At 38.3% G+C, this 20,245-nt stretch overlaps 1 protein-coding gene across 3 annotated transcripts in view; it reads right to left on the bottom strand.

Moving 5' to 3' along the window:
* ARMH3 (armadillo like helical domain containing 3) overlaps positions 1 to 20,245 on the bottom strand; it is a 315,522-nt gene that overhangs the window by 137,510 nt on the left and 157,767 nt on the right. For all 3 annotated transcript variants that reach the window (XM_037804193.1, XM_037804194.1, XM_037804195.1), the window contains exon 23: positions 9,397 to 9,472. In XM_037804193.1, the coding sequence (XP_037660121.1) occupies positions 9,397 to 9,472 (76 nt within the window). The remainder of the gene's footprint in view (positions 1 to 9,396; positions 9,473 to 20,245) is intronic.

Genomic DNA, 20,245 nt, shown 5'->3' with positions numbered 1-20,245 from the left:
GCATCACCTGCTGGGCAGAAAAGCACAGTGACCCGAGGCATCAAAAGGTAGAGCAATTTTCTAAGACACACCTGCAGGGAAACCAGATACTGAATATTTCTTCCCTCTGGGACCTGAGCCTGTTCTGGTCTGGGAAAACCTGATTTGGATAACCAAGGAAACCATGCCTAGACAACAGAAAATTACAACCTACACTAAGAAAAACAAAGTTATGGCCCAGTCAAAGGAAAAAACGTACACTTCAACTGAGATACAGGAATTTAAACAACTAATGCTAAATCAATTCAAAAAGTTTAGAGAAGATATTGCAAAAGAGATAGAGGCTGTAAAGGAAGCACTGGACATGTATACGGCAGAAATCAAAAGTTCAAAAAACCTACTAGTAGAATCTATGGAAATGAAAGGCACAACACAAGAGATGAAAGACACAATGGAAACATACAACAGCAGATCTCAAGAGGCAGAAGAAAACACTCAGGAACTGGAGAAAAAAACACCTGAAAGCCTACACGCAAAGGAGCAGATGGAGAAAAGAATGAAAAAATATGAGCAACGTCTCCGGGAACTCAAGGATGAAACAAAGTACAATAATGTACGTATCATTGGTGTCCCAGAAGGAGAAGAGAAGGGAAAGGGGGCAGAAGCAATAATAGAGGAAATAATTAATGAAAATTTCCCATCTCTTATGAAAGACATAAAATTACAGATCCAAGAAGCACAGCGTACTCCAAACAGAAAAGATATGAATAGGCCTACGCCAAGACACTTAATAATCAGATTATCAAATGTCAAAGACAAAGAGAGAATCCTGAAAGCAGCAAGAGAAAAGCGATCCATTACATACAAAGTAAGCTTAATAAGACTATGTGCGGATCTCTCAGCAGAAACCATGGAGGCAAGAAGGAAGTGGTGTGATATATTTAAGATACTGAAAGAGAAAAACCACCAACCAAGAATCCTGTATCCAGCAAAGCTGTCCTTCAAATATGAGGGAGAGCTCAAAATATTTTCTGACAAACAGACAATGAGAGACTTTGTGAACAAGACACCTGCCCTACAGGAAATACTAAAGGGAGCACTACAGGGTGATAGAAGACAGGAGTGTGTGGTTTGGAACACAATTTTGGGAGATGGTAGCACAACAATGTAAGTACACTGAACAAAGGTAACTATGAATACGGTTGAGAGAGGAAGATGGGGAGCATGTGAGACACCACAAGAAAGGAGGAAAGATAATGACTGGGACTGTGTAACTTGGTGAAATCTAGAGTATTCAACAATTGTGATAAAATGTACAAATATGTTCTTTTACGAGGGAGAGCAAGCAAATGTCAACCTTGCAAGGTGTTAAAAATGGGGAGGCATTGGGGGAGGGATACAATCAGCATAAACTAGAGACTGTAACTAATAGAATCATTGTATTATGCTTCCTTTAATGTAACAAAGGTGATATACCAAGGTGAATGCAGATAAGAGGGGGGGATAGGAGAGGCATGTTAGACACTTGACATTGGTGGTATTGTCTGATTCTTTATTCTACTTTGATTTAAGGTTATTTTTCCTTTTGCTGCTTCCTAGCTGTCATTTTTTTGTTTCCTCTTTCTTTTGCCTCTCTACCTTCTATGACTCTCCCTCCTGCCTTGTGGAAGAAATGTAGATGCTCTTGCTTAGTATGAGCAGAATGTTCAATTAGGATGAACTTAAATGTTTGGAAATGAACAGGGGTGTTGGTAGCAAGATGTGAGAATAACTAACAGTGCCGAACGGTGTGTGAATGAGGTGGAAAGGGGAAGCTCAGAGTCATATATGTCACCAGAAGGAAAGCTGGAGGTCAAAAGATGGAAATGTATAAAACTGAATCCTATGGTGGGCAATGTCCATGATCAACTGTACAAATACCAGAAATCACTTCATGAACCAGAACAAATGTATGACAATACAATTAGAAGTTAATAATAGAGGGGCATATAGGGAAGAACTATATACCTATTACAAACTATATACTACAGTTAGTAGTATTTCAACATTTTTTCATAAACAGTAACAAACGTACTATATCAATACTAGGAGTCAACAATTGAGGGGGGTTGGTTAGGGATAGGGGAGGTTTAGAGTTTCCTTTTCTTTTTTTCTCTTTTCATCTTTCACTTTATTTCTTGTCTGGAGTAATGAAAAGTTTCTAAAAATTGAACAAAAATTAAGTGTGATGGATGCACAGCTGTATGAGGGTACCCAGGGGCAAGTGATTGTACACTTTGGATCTTTGGATAATTGTATGGTATCTGAACAATCTCAATAAAAATGAAAAAACAGAAAAAAAAAAAAAAGCCAATCTATCTCTGGTGTTTTGCATTCCAGCAGCATTAGCAAACTAGAACAACAACAAAACAAAACAAATACATGCTCATCCATATATATGCAGGGAAAGTATATGATAAAAATCCCAACAGTTGTTCATGACAAAAGCATTAAACAAATTAGGAATAGACAGAAACTTCTTCAACTGATTAAGGACATCTATAAAAAGCCCACAGCCGATGTTTTTAATAAATTACAATATGAAGAAGAAAATTTAAAACCACCTATAATCTCTCAACCAGAGATAAGAATACAATGATGACTCTCACTTCAGCTATATGCATACTCAATGTGGGTATACTGTCTTTTACAACAATGAAGGCAAGAAAGCAGACTGCTCATTTGAAAGGAATAAAGTCAAGATTTCATAATTAAACATCTTTTCAAAGGGCTGAAAGTGATACAAAACACAAACTCTCCCCACCCAAACTGTTTTCCCATCAATGATGGTAAAGGCAAAAGTTGGCAGTCTAAATTCCATTTTTGTCCCTGATGTCAACATGAAAATAATACCATTTTGTACCTCTGGTATGTACTAAATCCAAATGAGTGGGGCCAAGTGACTGATTAAAGTTGGATATGTAGGGGCTTACTTGTCTAGAATGAGAGCTCATGCACAACAAAAACTGGTAAGTACCTCAGACTGGAACACTCAGGACACCAATGTAAAAAGAAAAAAAAAAAAAAGATAGTAACAACGAACATTTATATAGCATGAACTCTGTACTAGTCAGTATTCTAAGTGCTTTACACATAACATAATTTAACCATCACAACAATGGTACAGGTTCCATTATTATCTCTACTTTACAGCTGAGGAAACTCAAATAGAGTGGCTAAATAACTTAACCAAAGAGTATCTACTCTCAATCATTATGTTATGCTGTCTCTTAAAAGTAGAGGAATGAGCCAAAGCAGGATAACCTAACAAAAAAACAGGAATGAGGTCATGCAGAAAAAATGTGGAAAAAATTTGGTTAAGGTCCAAATTCAGCCTGATTAAAATTAACAAATCAAAGCTGTGGTCTCCTTAAAAAACAAAAGTGGAAAAAGACACCAAAGGAACTTTAGGTTGAGGTCAGAAGATATTTTAAATTCCAAAGTCACACTCGCCAAAAATCACAGCAACCCCCAACTAAAAATCTCAATATTTCATTACAAATATCTGAATCCCCTAAGCCAAGGCTTCTTTTCTGCACTGCAGTTCACCAAGCCCAGCTAAGATCTAATGCAAAACCTCACTTTGCAGCATAAACCAAGTTAGGGCACAGCAGATGATTAACCAAATGGGATTCAGCATTAGGTTTTTCAATTCTAGCTATGGTCTTAAGAAATTAGGGAAGAGCAACTATTAGAATAACCTGTAACCCTCCCAAATCACTGGGAAAGCAATATTACAACAGCCTCATTAAGGTGTTTTGTTTTAATCTGCAAAATGCTTTTCATTCTCTGTAATGGAAGATCAGCAAGGTCTGATTAACAGGTCATTACTGAAAGGTCATTACCGATAATTTGAGTCTACTTGCTACTTTAGAGCAGACAAGTGGAATAGGTTATGTTCATGTACCCCCTGCTACTTGAGTCATCAGCCCAGTGACTCTGCTCCTGTCATTAATCATTTTAGTCCATATTTACTTTTCACTAGGTGAAGTTTTATCTGTCAGCAGAAGTGCCTGGGGGTCAAACTGCTCCTTTTCTCAACTTTTCAGTATCCATTTTAGTCAGAAAACTGTGGTGATGGGACAAATATTGTACCCAACAGGTGCAAGGGCAAGGGAAGTTAGGGAGACTTCAGCTGACTGAGCCCTCACACTCCCTTCCCAATCCTAACTACAGCCATCAACAGGAAGGATCAATGCAAGCTTTCCTTGATCACTGCCGGTGGGTCTATTTTCCTTAACTTTCAGAATTCCATACACAACCTGTTCCAAAAGGTGTTATACTCAATGAATCCCCTTATCTAGAAGTGGCTGAGGTCTACTCTTGTTTCTTAGCTTCCTGTTCCAGTTTGCTCATGCTGCCATTTTGCAAAACATCAGAAAATGATTGGCTTTTATAAAGTGGGTTTATTTGGTTACAAAGTTACAGTCTTAAGGCCATAAAGTGTCCAAGGTAAGGCATCAACAACAGGGCACCTTCACTGAAGGATGGCCACTGGCTTCTGGAAAACCTCTGTTAGCTTGGAAGGCACGTGGCTGGGGTCTGCTTGCTCCCAGGTTGCATTTCAAAATGGCGTTCTCCAAAATGTTGCTCTTGGGGCATTTTGTCCTCTCTTAGCTGCAGCTCCTCTTCAAAATGTCACTCTCAGTTGCTCTCCAAAATGTCGCTAACAGCTGCACTGAGCTCCTTCTGTCTGTCAGCTCATTTATATGGATCCAGTGATTTAATTCAGACTCACCCTGAATGGGTAGGTAACACCTCCATGGAAATTATCCAGTCAAAGTCATCACCCACAGTTGGGTGGGTCATATCTCCATGGAAATATCCAATCAAAAGGTCACTACCTGATCAAAAAGATTAATCAATCTGCCCCTACAAGACTGAATCAAAGATAATGGCGTTTTAGGGGCAATATATCCAAAATGGCACACCTCCCCAGCAGAGTTGCAAACTTAAAGCTTTCCTTCTCTTTTGTAATTCTTTCTTCTTTCCTTCCCTTCTTTCTCTTTTTCTGCCTCCCTCTTTTTTTCTTAATTTTAGAGGAAGGATTTTTAGGGTGAAGGAAAACAGCTACATAAACACATACACAGGAAGAGGGGAAAAAAAAAACCCACTTCCTACTGGAACAAAAAGGCCTTGGATCAAATAAGGGGTAGGCAGCAAACTCACCAGGTGAAGAATTATGAGACTTAGAAAGAAATGAACTAAATGCTCACTCCAAACCCTAGGCTTGTCACTAACCATAGCAATATCTAAAATGTTAATCTTGAAGAAAAACTAAACTTCAGCTTAATGCATTCCAAATAAAGGAGAAAGTTAATAAATTAACCACAGAGTTAAAACTATTTACCTATCTTAAGAAAAATTATGGATCAGGAGAAAAACCTGTTTGCAGTGATTTAGCCACTATTTCTTTCTCTGAGCCTTGAACAGGATTTTGAACTTGGTGCTAACAAAATGCTCATTAAGTGAAAAACATTAAGATGTTAACTTGAAGAGACTTATTAAGGCCTCGATTTACTTACCTTGAAGGTTGTTGGGTTAGATGAAGATCAGATTTTAGTCTAACATTTTTCTTTTGCTCTTTTATCTAATTAGGTTAATAGTTGGCAGATATCTTTTCTAAAGTATAGGACCTCACTGGGGTAGCCTGCTAAGTGGTGGCAGGAAATATTTAGCATAGACATCTCCAAGCAAAACTTCCCAAATGTTTTCCTTCTAGCACTGCACATGGCCCCTCAAGAGTATTTTTCCTTTGAAGAACGTTAGATGTGGAGGTATCTAAAGCAACAATTATGCCTGCACTGGGAATCTTAAAGGTGTGGCAATAATATTTTATATAGTTTCTTGTGGCAAAGCAATGGAACACCCTCCTGTGGCAAGGAAAAAGCATAAGGCCCTGTTTGTTGGTGACATCGGGTATTCCAATAGAAATAGCAGTTTCTAAGCAGCAGCATTTTAAGAATCTCACTGAAGTATCAAACAGGAAGAGAGAAACAAATTGTTTAAACACAAATAACTTTGACAATTAAAGAACAGGCATGACTAAGCCACGAAAGACAAGTGAAAAGCAAAGAGGCTGACACTTGAGCAAATTCAGGCCTCCAAACATGTAGAAATAATTTTAATTTTTGCCTGTCACAATCTAAGCTCCAAAAAACAGGAAGGACTGCAGCCTCTCTGCTGCCTTTCACCTGCTGGGGAGACACTAAGTTAGGGCAGTCATTAGATGCATCGCATTCCAGAAAATCCAAAGACACAACTTGTAGCCATCATCAACTGGCAAGCCAGGAGATATTCGGAAATTTCACATACAACCTAATCCCTTCCCATGACTATTAAAGAATATGCTACAGGAGAGGAGGCTAAAAGTTTGCTCACTGTGCCTTAGAAATCCTTTCCAAGTGTCGGATCAATACAAATACACTCATAAACAGCAGAAGTAAATATTGCATACCATTACAATTTTTACTGCTAAGCTTCATCATATTCTATCTTTGATAATCAATTTGGTGGCCAATAGTTGAATATCCCACAGTATTCCTGGAAAACCCACAGGTCAGATTTTTTGACACAGGCTCTTGTTTTCTAAAACACCCAAAGTTAACAGTGTCATGGATATACAACACAAGCTCTTAGAGAGTGGTAAAGGAGCATAAGTCATCCCTCTTTGCCCAGTAGAACGAAACTTCTCAGGCATAGCATTTTTTTACTTTTTTTTTTTTTTCCTTCAACTAAGAAACTACTGTTTCTGAAGAGAAAAGAAAACTTCCTGGGCCACCCTCATACAAAGCTGTCAAGGTACACCTACAAAAAAAAAGCAAAAGATATTTTAAAGTTAAGAGTAACATCTTAACTTTTGTTGAAGTGGAAAATGAAGAGGTACTTAGGAAACATTCTAAGGAAGGCTCAAACTGCTAACCCTCTAACCTCATGCAAGAAATAATATGTTACCTGAAGATAAAAACTAACACCTCACCAGCATTTATGGTTTACTAAGTGCTTTCATATACATTACATTATATATCCTCACAACCACCAACCTGTTAAATGGTTAATATAATCTTCACCCCCATTTAATAGATTGAGGAAAGAGGTCCAGAGAAAATAAAATAACTTCCTCAAGGTCACACAGTAAGTGGTAGAGACAGAAATAAAAAACCCAATTTCTCTAACTCAAATTTCCATATCCTTTCAATATATCCTTTCTATCTACCTCCACTGTAGCCTCTGAAGCAACTCTACAGAAGGAGGCATTGTGAATAGGGAGGAAAGAGCCCTGAACTTGGAGTTAGATCTGTGGTCAATTCTCAGCTTTGTCACTCAACAACAGTGGGAGCTTCAGTAGTTCACATGTCTTTAAAATTCAGTTTCCTCACTGGTAAAAAAGTATATACATATTTTTAAAAAGCATGTAAAACCACCTAATTTCTAGTTGTGATTAAATGATAATGATTAGGGAAGATTTTTTATATATATATGAGCTGCACAAAGTTTCTAGACTTAGCATCACCAATTATTTTTCCCTGATCTGCCTTACATTCAAACACATCTGTCCAGTGATCTGCTGAGAAAACTGCCTGGGTCTTTGATACTTTCAACACATGCTTTAAGTCTAACTCACTAGCAACAGTGAAGATGATGTGATTATTCTCTGTAGCAAGTTCACCAGAGAAGTTTGACGAACAAAAATGAAGGTACAGGCCTGACGGAGTTTTACAAAAAAAGAAGGAAGCAATTACAGCAATGGGTTCCTGTTCACAGCATAGTCCAGTTCTTTCTGGGCTATTCAGAAAAAGAAAAGGCCAAGAGCTTAAATCAGCTGCTTGATACCCTTTGGGAAGAATAAGGAGGGCAGCCAAGCCAGTACCTTGTTACTTTTTGAAAAGAAAAGTAACAAGGTAGGAGATAAAGCAAGCATAAAGGAATGTGAACACGGAAACAAGCCCTAGATGAAAAGGAGTTGCCTGGAAAGCCTAAGTAAATACATGAATAAATAAACACAACATAAATTATACCCAAATGCACTTTGTACTCTGGCCTAGAATCTGGTGCTTTATTCAAACACCTACATTTATCATACTGCCCTTGGGTCACAAAGGGATATTTGGGAGAGGACAGTTTGTAATTCCTGATTCTTACAGAAAATTACATTTATCATAAGACCTCACCACAGTATCTGGTTTATTTGCTAGGTGCGGATATGCATTATTTTTGAGATTTATAAAACTGCGCTTGCTACAAAATGTCTCTGGGGACAGTAAGACAGACCAACCTTCAATGCAATCTTGTTAGCACATCTCACCCCCATGCTCCCTCATTCCAGCCCTCTCCACATACACACATTTCACACTTTTGCTTTTGTTCCCAGATGTTCCAGTAAATCACCGCAGGGAGAAGGCATCTTACCTTTAAAGGAATGGAAAGGAAAGGGGAGGGGAGGGGAAGTAAGGAAAGGGGATGGGAAGTGAGGGAAGGGGAGGGGAGGGGAGGGAAAGGGAAGGAGGGAAGGAGAGACGGAGGGAGGGAGAGAGGGAGGAACAGACATTTCATCCCAGCTCTGTAACACATAAGAATCTATACCAAGTTGTAAATGTGTATTACTATTACTGGGAATGACTGGCAAAGCTTACATCTGGAGCTAAATCAAGTTCCCCATCTGTTGGGTTTGCCTTTTTTTCTCAACATTAATTTTTCAATTGTTTGCAAGAACAACTTAACAACTGCTGAGAATATGGAAAATCATGGGCATGAAGGGAGCAAGGAATATGAAAAAAGTCAAATTTAGGTTCATAAAACTGAAAGCATTTACACCTCTCCATCTACAAGCATTTCACTCTTGTGCGTGGTGTTTTCTCACATAGTGATCAACTTCATATCCAACACAATTTTATCCTATACATACAACATTTTGAAATTGCACTACTGTTTCATAAGGAACCTAAAATGACTTAGCCCCATGGGCTCCATTTGCCTCTGTTCACCACAAATAGAAAAAGCAATGTAAAGCAAAATGTCAAAGTTCCAGATTCCCATGAGTCATTCACTGAATCATGGAGAACAGCAGAAAAAATTTTCAAAGCTTTCAGATGGCCTATACACACAAAACACTTTGGAAACAAAGACACCTTAAAAAAGGCTTGAAACATCTCTTGGTAAGAAAATTCACAGAACAGCAGTACCCTGATCTATTTCAATATGACAAAATGAAAGTCTCATGTATTCCTGCTTTTCTTGATCAAGTATGACAATTTCTTCCACTCCTACAGACAGAGAGCTTAAAATAGTATTAGTGTTCAACACACTCCACTTACAAAGGTACAGTAAACCTTGGGATGAGCAAGGGAACTCTGAAAGAGATAAATTTTCATTCCTTACCTGATATTAACCAACGCATGGGTCACCTTGCTAGCCGCTTCCTTCCACGGGCCTGCATTGGTGGAAAGCCTCAGCACTGTAAGGAAGGAAAGAACACAGGTCTATCAGACACCTGGTATAAAACCCAGATCTGTGGAATGAAGACACATTTCAGAAAAGTACTATTACAATAACCAAACATAGCCTGTGTCAATCTTCTATTAAAAACATCCTCAATCCAGAGTAAATGTAAGGGCTTATAAGACACTCTCAATCACTCTCACCGGAAATTTTTTTCTCTGACTTCTTTTCCCTTTCTATCAAAACACTCTACTCCTTCTCCTCTTTTTTGTTTTGTTTTTTCCCCTGCTACCAGGGTTCCATAACTTAGTTTGCACACTCATTTAAAATCTACACTGGAGTTAGGATGAGAGGGTGACCTGGCTGCCAGATTTATCATTTCCTTAATGGCTGGGGCCTGATTTTGTAGAAATGGCTGGCTAACTTGGTGTCCTCTCCTGCTCCATGCATATTTTTCTTTTAAAGGAACAATCTCAAACAGGACAAATAAGCTTTCCAAAGAGAAGATGGTCATGTTTCAATCAAGGTGCAACTATTTCAGCTTCTCTGACCTAATAATGTGACCTGCAACATCAATCAACAGGAATCTTCTTCCTTTCTCTACCAAATTCAGTATAAAACTGAACATATCCTCAATCAGTCTAAGAGCTTTAGGGCCCCACATCAAAGTATCTGTGCCATTTTAGAAGAGACAAAAGAGCACAAGTGCTGCTTCAAAGAGCAAGTATATGATGGGCATGTATATTCATAGCTATATGAATAGCGAACAGCAGCTCAACATATAGAGAATTTATTAAGTGCCAGCCACTGGACAAAGTTAGGTTACATGCAATATAGCTGTATTAGTTTCCCAGCTGCTAAAACAAACACCATACAGTGGGATGGCTTAACAACAGGACTTTATTGGCTCCTGGTTTCAGAGGCTAGAAGGCCTGCCTTTTCCCGGGATCAGTAACTTCTGGCTGGTCAGCAATCTTAAGGGTTCCTTGGCTTCTATGTCACATGGGAATGCATGTGGCAGTATTTTACCCTCTCTCTGCCAGGTCCTGTTGACTTGCAGCTTCTGGCTACTCCCTGTGGCTTCTCTTTCTGTGCCTCATTTCCTTTGCTTATGAAGACTTCAGTCATATTTGACAAGGCCCACCCTCATTCAGTTTGGTCACACCAACTAATAATATCTTCAAAGGTCGTATTTACAAATGGGTTCACACACACAGGACCAGGGTTTGGGACCTTATCATGCCTTCTGGGGGGGATATGATTCAATCCCTGACAGTTGGCCTCTGGACTCCAAAACACATGTTCTTCCCACGTGCAAAATACGTGCATTGCACCACACCATCCTAAAAGCCTGAAGCCATTTCAGTAACAATGCTAAGTACAAAGACTTATCAAAATGGCTTATGGGTGCAGTCCATCCTGGGGCAAAATTCCTCTGATGGACCTTTGAAACCCAGAAACAAATTATCTGCTTCCAATATACAATGGTAGGACAGGCATAGGATAATCATTCCCATCCCAGAGGGGAAGTAATTGAAAGGAAAACAGGGGTCATGGGCCTCAAACAATTTTAAAACCCAGTAGATCTTTTTCACTTTAATTATTATTCTTGTTATTTTTGTGTGTGTGGTAAAGAAGGTGTCAGGGACTGATTTTGGTGATGAATGCACAACTATGTAATGATACTGTGAACAATCGAATGTACGATTTGGTTTGTATGACTGCATGGTATGTGAATATATCTTAATAAAATGAATATTAAAAAAAAAAAACAACCAGCAGGGCAAACTCCATTCAATTCAAGGTCTGAGAGTTATCCGTGGATCTATGTATTGTTCTTGGGGCCTGACAGAACAGGAGACCAACCAGTTCCAAGTGCTTTAGCAGTGACCGTGCTCTTCTGAAACAGTGGAGTAAAGGTTCCACCCTCTTCAAGCATCTAGATGGTGGCCAGTCTCTTCATGAATGTTAGGACACAGGCCCCATCCTCTCCAAACATGGGGGATGGTGACCAGGTTCTCCACAAACACCTAGACGGAGGTCCCACCCTCTTCAAGCACTGGGATGATAGCCAGTCTCTCCACAAACATAAGGACACAGGCCTCACCCCGAGCACTGGGGTGGCAGCCAGGCTCTCCGTGAACATTGTGGGGCATAGCCCCACCACCTCCGAGCACTGGGTTGGCAGCACTCTCACTCAACAATGGGGTGCAAGGTCCAGCCCCTTCCAAGCAGAGGGCAGAGAGACAAACATATTCTTTCCACACACATGGGTGGGTCCAGTCCCTTGGGCCAAGATCTCTTTGGTCCAGACTTTGGCTTCCATGTTTCTACCCTTGAAGTCATTCTTCCTTCAATTCATCCCTTCTCTGTCTCTTTTAGGCATTGCTTCTATTCATACAAATTTCACAAAAACCTTGCTGCCATTGCGTGTAGTTTCAGGGGATCCAACCCCAGACAACAAAACTTTCTACAAATCCTTCCTGGATAACTGCACCTCCAATTCTGAAATGGCTGATGTTCAGCCACATCTTCTTAAGCAAAGGGTTGTTCAATTAAACTCTCACATGGAACCCTATTCTCTGGGGAGTCACTTCCTGAAAGCTCAGAGAGGTCTCTGAGAGAGCCGCTTTTGGCCTAGTCTCAGAGCACACTATCTGGATAGGCTCAGAATTTTCAAAATCATCAATCTCTAGTTTCTTTGTGTTTAGTTCTCAGCTTATCTCTTTCCTCTCACATTTTACTCTAAACTGTAAGCAGAAACTAGGTTGCACCTCCCCAAAGTTAGCTTGGAAATCTCCTCAGCTAAATATCCAAGTTCTTGGCTTTCAAGTTCTCCCTTCCATCTGGTATCAGAACACAATCTTGCCACTTTATAGCAAAGGATGGCCTTTCCTCCAGTTTCCAATAACACATGCATCATTTCTTCTAAGGCCTCATCAGCAGTACCATTAACGTCCAAATTTCTACAGTCTCTTCAAAGCAAGCTAGGCTTTTTCTATCAAGTACTGCACAATTCCTCCAACCTCTACCCATTACCCAATTCCAAAGCTGTTTCCACATTTTTAGCTATTTGCTATAGCAGCACCTCACCTTCTATTACCAAACACTGTATGAGTTTCCTGACTGCAAAAAGAAATACCATACAATGGGTTGGCTTAACAACAGGAATTTATTGGCTCAAAGTTTCAGAGGCTAGAAGGCGTGCCTCCTCCCAGGGTCAGTATCTTCTGATTGACCAGCAATCTCTGGGATTCCTTGGCTTTTCTGTCATATGGCAATATACGTATCAGCATCTTCTCCTTTCTCTGCCAGATTCTGTTGATTTCCAGCTTCTGGCTGCTCCCTGCATCTTCTCATTTTGTATCGAATTTCCTTTGCTTATAAGGACTTCAGCCATAATGGATTAAGCCCACGTTCATTTAGTTTGAGTACACTTTAATAACATTTTCAAAGATCCTATTTACAAATGCCACTCCTATAGGACAAGTGTTTAGGACTTGGACATGCCTTTTGTGGGGTACTTGATTCAGTCCCCAATAGTAGCATATAGATAAGAAACTGCAACTCAGAGGAGACAAATAATTGATTGAGGTTATTCACATATGTTGTTAAGTGATGGAGTTGGGATTTGAACTTGAAGAGATTGACAGTAGAGTCTGTACTTAACGTAGAATAGAATCAGCAGGGATGGCCTATGGCTGTGATGGGGGAAAGACGGCTATGATGAGTACCTGGCTGTTCTGCATCTGTTCTAGCAATGCCTCATTTTCATAAATTCATGCAATTTTATAAAAGAGAAAACCAAATGGAAGTTGTTCCAGTTTGCTAATGCTGCCACTAGGAAAAATACCAGAATTGGCTTTTATAAAGAGGGTTTACTTGGATACAAATTTACAGTCCTAAGGCCATAAAAGTGTCTAAACTAAGGCATCAACAAGAAGATACCTTCACTGAAGAATGGCTAATGGCATCCGGAACACCTCTGTTAGCTGGGAAGATACGTCTGGCATCTACTGCGGGGTTCTGGTTTCAAAATAGCTTTTTCCAAAAAGTCTCTGGGCTTGTCTCTCTTAGCTTAGCATCTCCAAAAGTCCTTCTGTCCACATCTCCAAGTATCAGCTTTCAACAGCCTTCTCCAAAAGTCTCTCTTAGCTGCAGCACTGAGCTTCTTCTGTCTGTGAGCTCTTAGAGGATTCCAGTGGTTTAATTAAGACCCACACTGAATGGGTGGGGTAACACCTCCATGGAAATAATCTAATCAAAGGTGCTATCTACAGTTGGGTGAGTCACATCTCCACGGAAAACTCCATCAAGAGGTCACACCCTGATCAGAAAGAGTAATAATTCTGCCCCTACAAGATTGCATTAAAGAATATGGCTTTTTCTGGGGGGGACATAATATATCTAAACCTGCACAGAAGCCTTAATGAAACATGCTATCACAGTGCTGCTTTTCTAATTTATAAGATTCGGAGCCAGGAAACTTGGTACCAATTAAGAGCCCTACAGTCTAAACTCAAGACTTCACCCAGTGTAGGTGCAAATTTATTCAAGTACTGAACAAAACTGAGCAGGTCAGACATTTCTTTTCCAACTCAATTGCAAAATCTATTTATGTTTTTTTACTAGATCTTAAGTGCTTCGATGGTGGGGACCTAAACACTTAAGGAACTGAACTGAATTTTCCCATCCCCACATTTTCAGAGTTATGTAACTCTGTCTACAGATTACTTCTCTGTAACATCTGGTCAACTGTGTTCCTTAGTAAATAGGCATCCAGATGACCTAATCACTGTATTTCCATTGGAAATACGACAGGTTTTTTTTTGTTATTGTTTTGTTTTTCGTTTTTTCTTTGCTTTTTTAAAATGCAATTTTACTGAAATACATTCACACACTATATAAAACATCCGAAGTATACAATCACTGGCTCATAGTATCATCACGTAGTTGTGCATACAACCTCATGATCAATTTTAGAATATTACTCCAGAAAATAAATAAAAATAAAAAAGAAAACCCAAATCTTCCCATATCCCTATTCTCCTCTATTATTGACCCACAGTATTAGTGTAGTACATTTGTTACTGTTGATGAAAAACTATTAAAATAGTACTGTTAACTATAGTCCATAGTTTCAATAGGTACATTTTTTCCCCATAAGCCCCTCTATTACAAACTCTGTATAATACTGTCATATGTTTGTTCTAATTCATGAAAGAACTTTTCAATATTTGTACAATTAATCACAGATATTGCCCACCACAAGATTCACTGTTATACTTCCCCATGTTTTAACCTCCAACTTTCCTTCTAGAGACATACATGACTCTAAACTTCCCCTTCTACCGCATTCACACACTATTAGCACTGTTAATTATTCTCACAATAATTATTCTCCCTGTCACTTCTGTCCATTTCCAAACATTTAAGTTCAACCTAGTTAAACATTCTGCACATATTGAGCAACTGCTCCCCACTCTTTAGCCTTATTCCATATCTTGGTAATTTATATTCAATATGTTATGTCTATGAGTTTACATAGTTCATATCAGTGAGATTATACATATTTGTCCTTTTGTTTCTCACTTATTATACTTAATGTACTCAAGGTTCATCCATATTGTCGCATGCTTCAGGACTTCATTCATTCTTTTTTTTTTTTTATTAAATTCAGTTTTATTGAAATACATTCACACACCATACAATCATCTATGGTATACAATCCACTGTCCACAGTATGATAGCATAGTTATGCGCTCATCACCACAATCTATCTCTCAACATTTTCCTTACATCAGAAAGAACCAGAACAAGAATAAAAAATAAAAGTGAAAAAAGAACACCCAAATCATCCCCCCCATCCCACCCCATTTGTCCTTTAGTTTTTATCCCCATTTTTCTACTCATCCATACACTAGATAAAGGGGATGTGATCCACAAGGTCTTCACAATCACACTGTCACCCCTTGTAATCTACATTATTATATAATTGTCTTCAGGAGTCCAGACTGCTGGGTTGGAGTTTGGTAGTTTCAGGTATTTACTTTTAGCTATTCCAATACATTAAAATCTAAGAGGTGTTATCTATATAGTGCATAAGAATGTCCACCAGAGTGACCTCTCGACTCCATCTGAAATCTCTCAGGCACTGAAACTATTTCGTCCCATTTTGCATCCCCCTTTTGGTCAAGAAGATACTCTCAGTCCCACGATGCCGGGTCCACATTCATCCCTGGGAGTCATATTCTGCATTGCCAGGGAGATTTATACCCCTGGGAGTCGGGTCCCATGTAGGGGGGAGGGCAGCAAGTTCACCTGTCGAGATGGCTCAGTTAGAGAGAGAGAGGGCCACATCTGAGCAACAAAGAGGTACTCAGGGGGAGACTCTTAGGCACCATTACATGCAAGTTTAGACTCTCCTTTGTGGTAATGAGCTTCGTAAGGGCAAGGACTTCATTCATTCTTACTGCTGAATAATATTCCGTCATATGTATATACCATATTTTGCTTATTTATTCATCCTTTGATGGGCACTTGGGTTGTTTCCAACTTTTGGCAACTGAATAATGCCACTATGAACATCGGTGTACAGACGTATGTTAGCATCCCTGCTTTTAGATCTTCTGGGTATATCCTTAGTAGTAGGACTGCCAGGTAGTGAGGCAACTCTATACTTAGCTTCCTGAGGAACCGCCAAACCATCCTTCACAGCGGCTATACCATTTTACATTCCCACCAACAGTGAATAAGTATTCCAATTTCTCCACATCCTCTCCAACACTTGTAGTTTCCTGTTTGTTTAATAACGGCCATTCTTATAGTTGTGAGATGGTATCTCATTGTGGTTTTGATTTGCATTTCCCTATCAGCTAGAGAAGCTGAGCATCTTTCCACATGTTTTTCAGCCATCTGTATTTCCTCTTCAGAAAAATGTCTATTCATGCCCTTTGCCCATTTTTTAATTGAGTTGCTTGACTTTGACTTTCTACTGTTGAATTGTAAGATTTCTTTATATATTCTGGATATCAAACCCTCATCAGATATGCGGTTTTCAAATACTTTCTCCCATTGAGTTGGCTGCCTTTTCACCATTTTGACAAAGTTCTTAGAAGCACTGAAGTATCTGACTGTGAGGAGTTCCTGTCTATTTTTTCTTTCATTGCTTGTGCTTGGGGTGTAAAGTCTAAGAAATTACTACCTATCACTAGATTTTGGAGATATTTCCCTATATTTTCGCCTGGGAGTTTTATAGTATTGGTTTTAATACTTTAGGTCTTTGATCCATTTTGAGTTAATGTTTGTACAAGGTGTGAGATAGGGGTCCTCTTTCATTCTTTTGGTTATGGATATCCAGTTCTCCCAATTTTTTATTGAAGAGACTGTTCTGTCCCAGTTGAGTGGGCTTGGGAGCCTCATTAAAAATCAACTGATCGTAGATCTCAGGATCTACTTTTGAACTCTCAATTCTGTCACAGGTTTTTATATTGTTTTCTAAGCTACCAAATTCAAAAACAAAATTATTTCCAAATGCCCTAAAAGCCTCAAACTAAGGCAACCATTTATGTAGTAAATTATGGCATGCAAAAATAATATGCTATGCAGCCATTTCAAAGAGACTTAAGAAAATCATGAAAAAATGGTAAGTTAAAAACACAAAATGGAAGGATACCATGATCAGAGCTATGTAGAAAATATGCACAAATGTGGACTAATACACACAATGAAATATTGGTAGCAATAGAATGGAAGGATTTTAAGACTTTTTTATTTCTTTTCCCATGCTTTTTCTTTAGTATTGGTAATTATCTTTACTTTTAGAAATGAAAAAAAAAAAATACAGTTCAAAACAAGATATCATTTATGGTCCACACAACTTCTGTGGAGGTCCATCCTATTCAGCAGTAAGTATGTGCCTATAACAAAAACTTTTCGGTGAGAGACTTCCTCTTCTGTCCATGATGGAGTTACAAAGCCAGAACTTACCCTACTACCTTAAGCAATAGAAAACTGGACACAATATATGAAACAACAGTTATCAGACAATGGACAATAGGTAGTGTAGGACTATGATCCCAGAGTCCTATATTTACTCCAGCTTCCTGCATGGAGAAGTTTCTAGCCTGCAGGGCAAGGTAGAGGAAGCCAAACAAAGCCCATTAGTCTTGCCAAGTTGAAGACACAGAGATTGACATTTGGAGAGGCCAAGGCATCTGGAATTTATAAGGTAGAGTCCTAGAGAGGAGGGATTTTGATGGACAGCTCTGGAGATCTGCAAATGGAGTCTCTTAAGTCTTTAGCTGAGCACTGATTTGTGTGTGTGGGAGAAGAAACTACCCAAGACTGAGAGTAAAGAACCACTGGAAAGGAAAAAAAATTGTGGAGCTCATGGAGCTTATCTAGAAATGAAATATATATTATATGAAGTAAATTCACTGGATGAGCTTCATACCAGTATGGACTGACACAAGAGTCGGTGAACCTAATGACAGATCAATAGATGTTATTAAATATAAAGAATGGAGAGAAAAATGATTGGAAAAAAAATTAAAAGACCTGTGGGACAATATCAAAAAGTTCGCAGTTCAAGAAGGAGAAGTGAAAGTAACTGGGGCAGAAAAAATATTTGAAAAAAGTATGGCTAAAAGCTTCTAAATTTGGTGATATTCGAGAAGCTCAGCAATGCTCCCCCCCCAAAAAAAAAAAAAAGAAAAAAAAAAAAAGACTATGCCTAGACATATCATAATCAAACTGTTGAAAACCAATGATAAGGAAAGAAGATGCTGGAGGAAAACAACATTTTACAAAAAAGGGAACAATGGTTCAAATGACCTCAGATTTATCTACAGGAACCATGGAGGCCACAAAAAGGAGAATAACATCTTTAAAGTACATCAAGATAAGAACTATCACCTCAGAATTTTATATCCATCAAAAATGAAGGAAAACTAAGAAAATTTGCCACCTGCTCTAAAACACATGCTTAAGGAAATTCTTAAGACTGAAGAGAAACAATATCAGAAAGAAATGTGGATCTTCAGGATACGAGAAGAACAAGAGAACTAGAAAATATTTAAGTAAATCTGCAAGCAAAATTGTAGCATTGTCCAGTGGAGCTTTCAATGTATGCAGATGTAATAAATATGAAAGCTGTAACATAAACGTAAGGGAGAAGAATTTTATTGAAGTGGGTAGTACAACTCTAAGTAAATGCAGAATGTAAGGTATATATAATGTAATCCCTACAGCAACCACTAAAAATATAAAACAAAGAAATACAGCCAAAAAGCCAATCTATAAATTAAAAAAGTATTTTAAAATATTCAAATTACCCAAAAGAAAGTAGGAAAGGAGTTCAACACAAAAATAAGAGACAAACAGGAAATACACAATGAAATGTAGAACTCAATGAAACAGTATCAATTATTACCTTAAATATATACTTGTGAACAGACCAAATAAAAGACACAGATTGTCAGATCAGATAAAAACAAGACCAAATTATAAGCTGTGTACAAAACAGCCAATTTAAATAAAAAGATACAGATAAACCAATAGTAAAAGGATATAAAAACATATACATGCAGATACTAATCAAAAGTAAGCTAGATAAGACGCTATCAATGTTTTACCTAGTAAGTTTAGTTTTTCAGAAACTTAAGGCCTCCAGGTTGTTCCAATGCCAGATAAACCCTAAAACCCAGAGGTACCATCTCTCCAAGAACATCACTAATTTCATTCTTCTACCCCTTAAAATCAACACTCCTTTCCAGCGTGAAGAAGTTAAAATGGTCATTGCCCAGATATCTCTGAAGATTGAGAGAATGATTAAATGAGAGGGAGGAGGTACAACTGAAAAATTAGGATTTAACAAATGATTATGACTACTGACTCATTATATAGATATTTCTTTTTAGTTGCTAGTAATATTTGAATATGAATAGCTAGAAGTTAATACTGGAAATTGTTGAGCTGTAATCCAGTAGCCCTGATTTTGAAAACGACTGCATAGCAATCTATCAAAAAAAAAAAAAAAAAAAATTGGTTGCCTGTATTTGTATGAAACTACTTCTGGATATTTTATTCTGATTCTGTTCCACTGATTTACATATCTATCTCTGAAGATACTACAATGTCTTAGTTAACCTACCTTTATTTTAAGTCTTAAAATTAGGTAGAGGGTAATACTAGGAGTCATAAGGGAGAGGAGAAGGGGTATGGGATGTTTGGGGTTTTCTTTTTATTGCTTTTCCTGGAGTAATGCAAATGTTCTAAAATGATCATGGTGATGAATGCACAACTATGTGATGTTACTGCGAACCAATGATTCTATACTTTGGATGGATTGTATGGTACGTGAAAATACCTCAATAAAATTACATTTTGTTAAAAAAAGTAAGTTAGACTGGCTATAATAATATCACACAAAAAAGACTTCAAAATAAGGAATATTACCAAGGATAAAAAAGGACACTGCACAATGATAAAAGGGGTCAATCACCAAGACATAATAACCCTAAATGTGTATGCATCTAACAGCAGAGCTATAAAGTATGTGGACCGAAAAGTGAAAGAACTGAAAGGAAAAATAGATAAATCCACTATGGAGATTTCAACAGTCCTCTTTGTCACTTTAGAACAAGTTAGATGGGAAATCTGTGAGAAAAGAAAACATCACCAAACTTGACCAAACTGAACCTTATAGAACATTCCACTCACAAGGCAGAATAAAATTGCACAGAGGGCATTCACCAGGATGGACAATATTCTAGCCATAAAGCAAGTC

The sequence above is a fragment of the Choloepus didactylus genome, chromosome 15, assembly GCF_015220235.1.
Source record: "Choloepus didactylus isolate mChoDid1 chromosome 15, mChoDid1.pri, whole genome shotgun sequence".
NCBI lineage: Eukaryota > Metazoa > Chordata > Mammalia > Pilosa > Megalonychidae > Choloepus > Choloepus didactylus.
The sequence above is the reverse complement of the archived record's forward strand: the minus strand, read 5'-3'. Positions and strand labels throughout refer to the sequence as shown.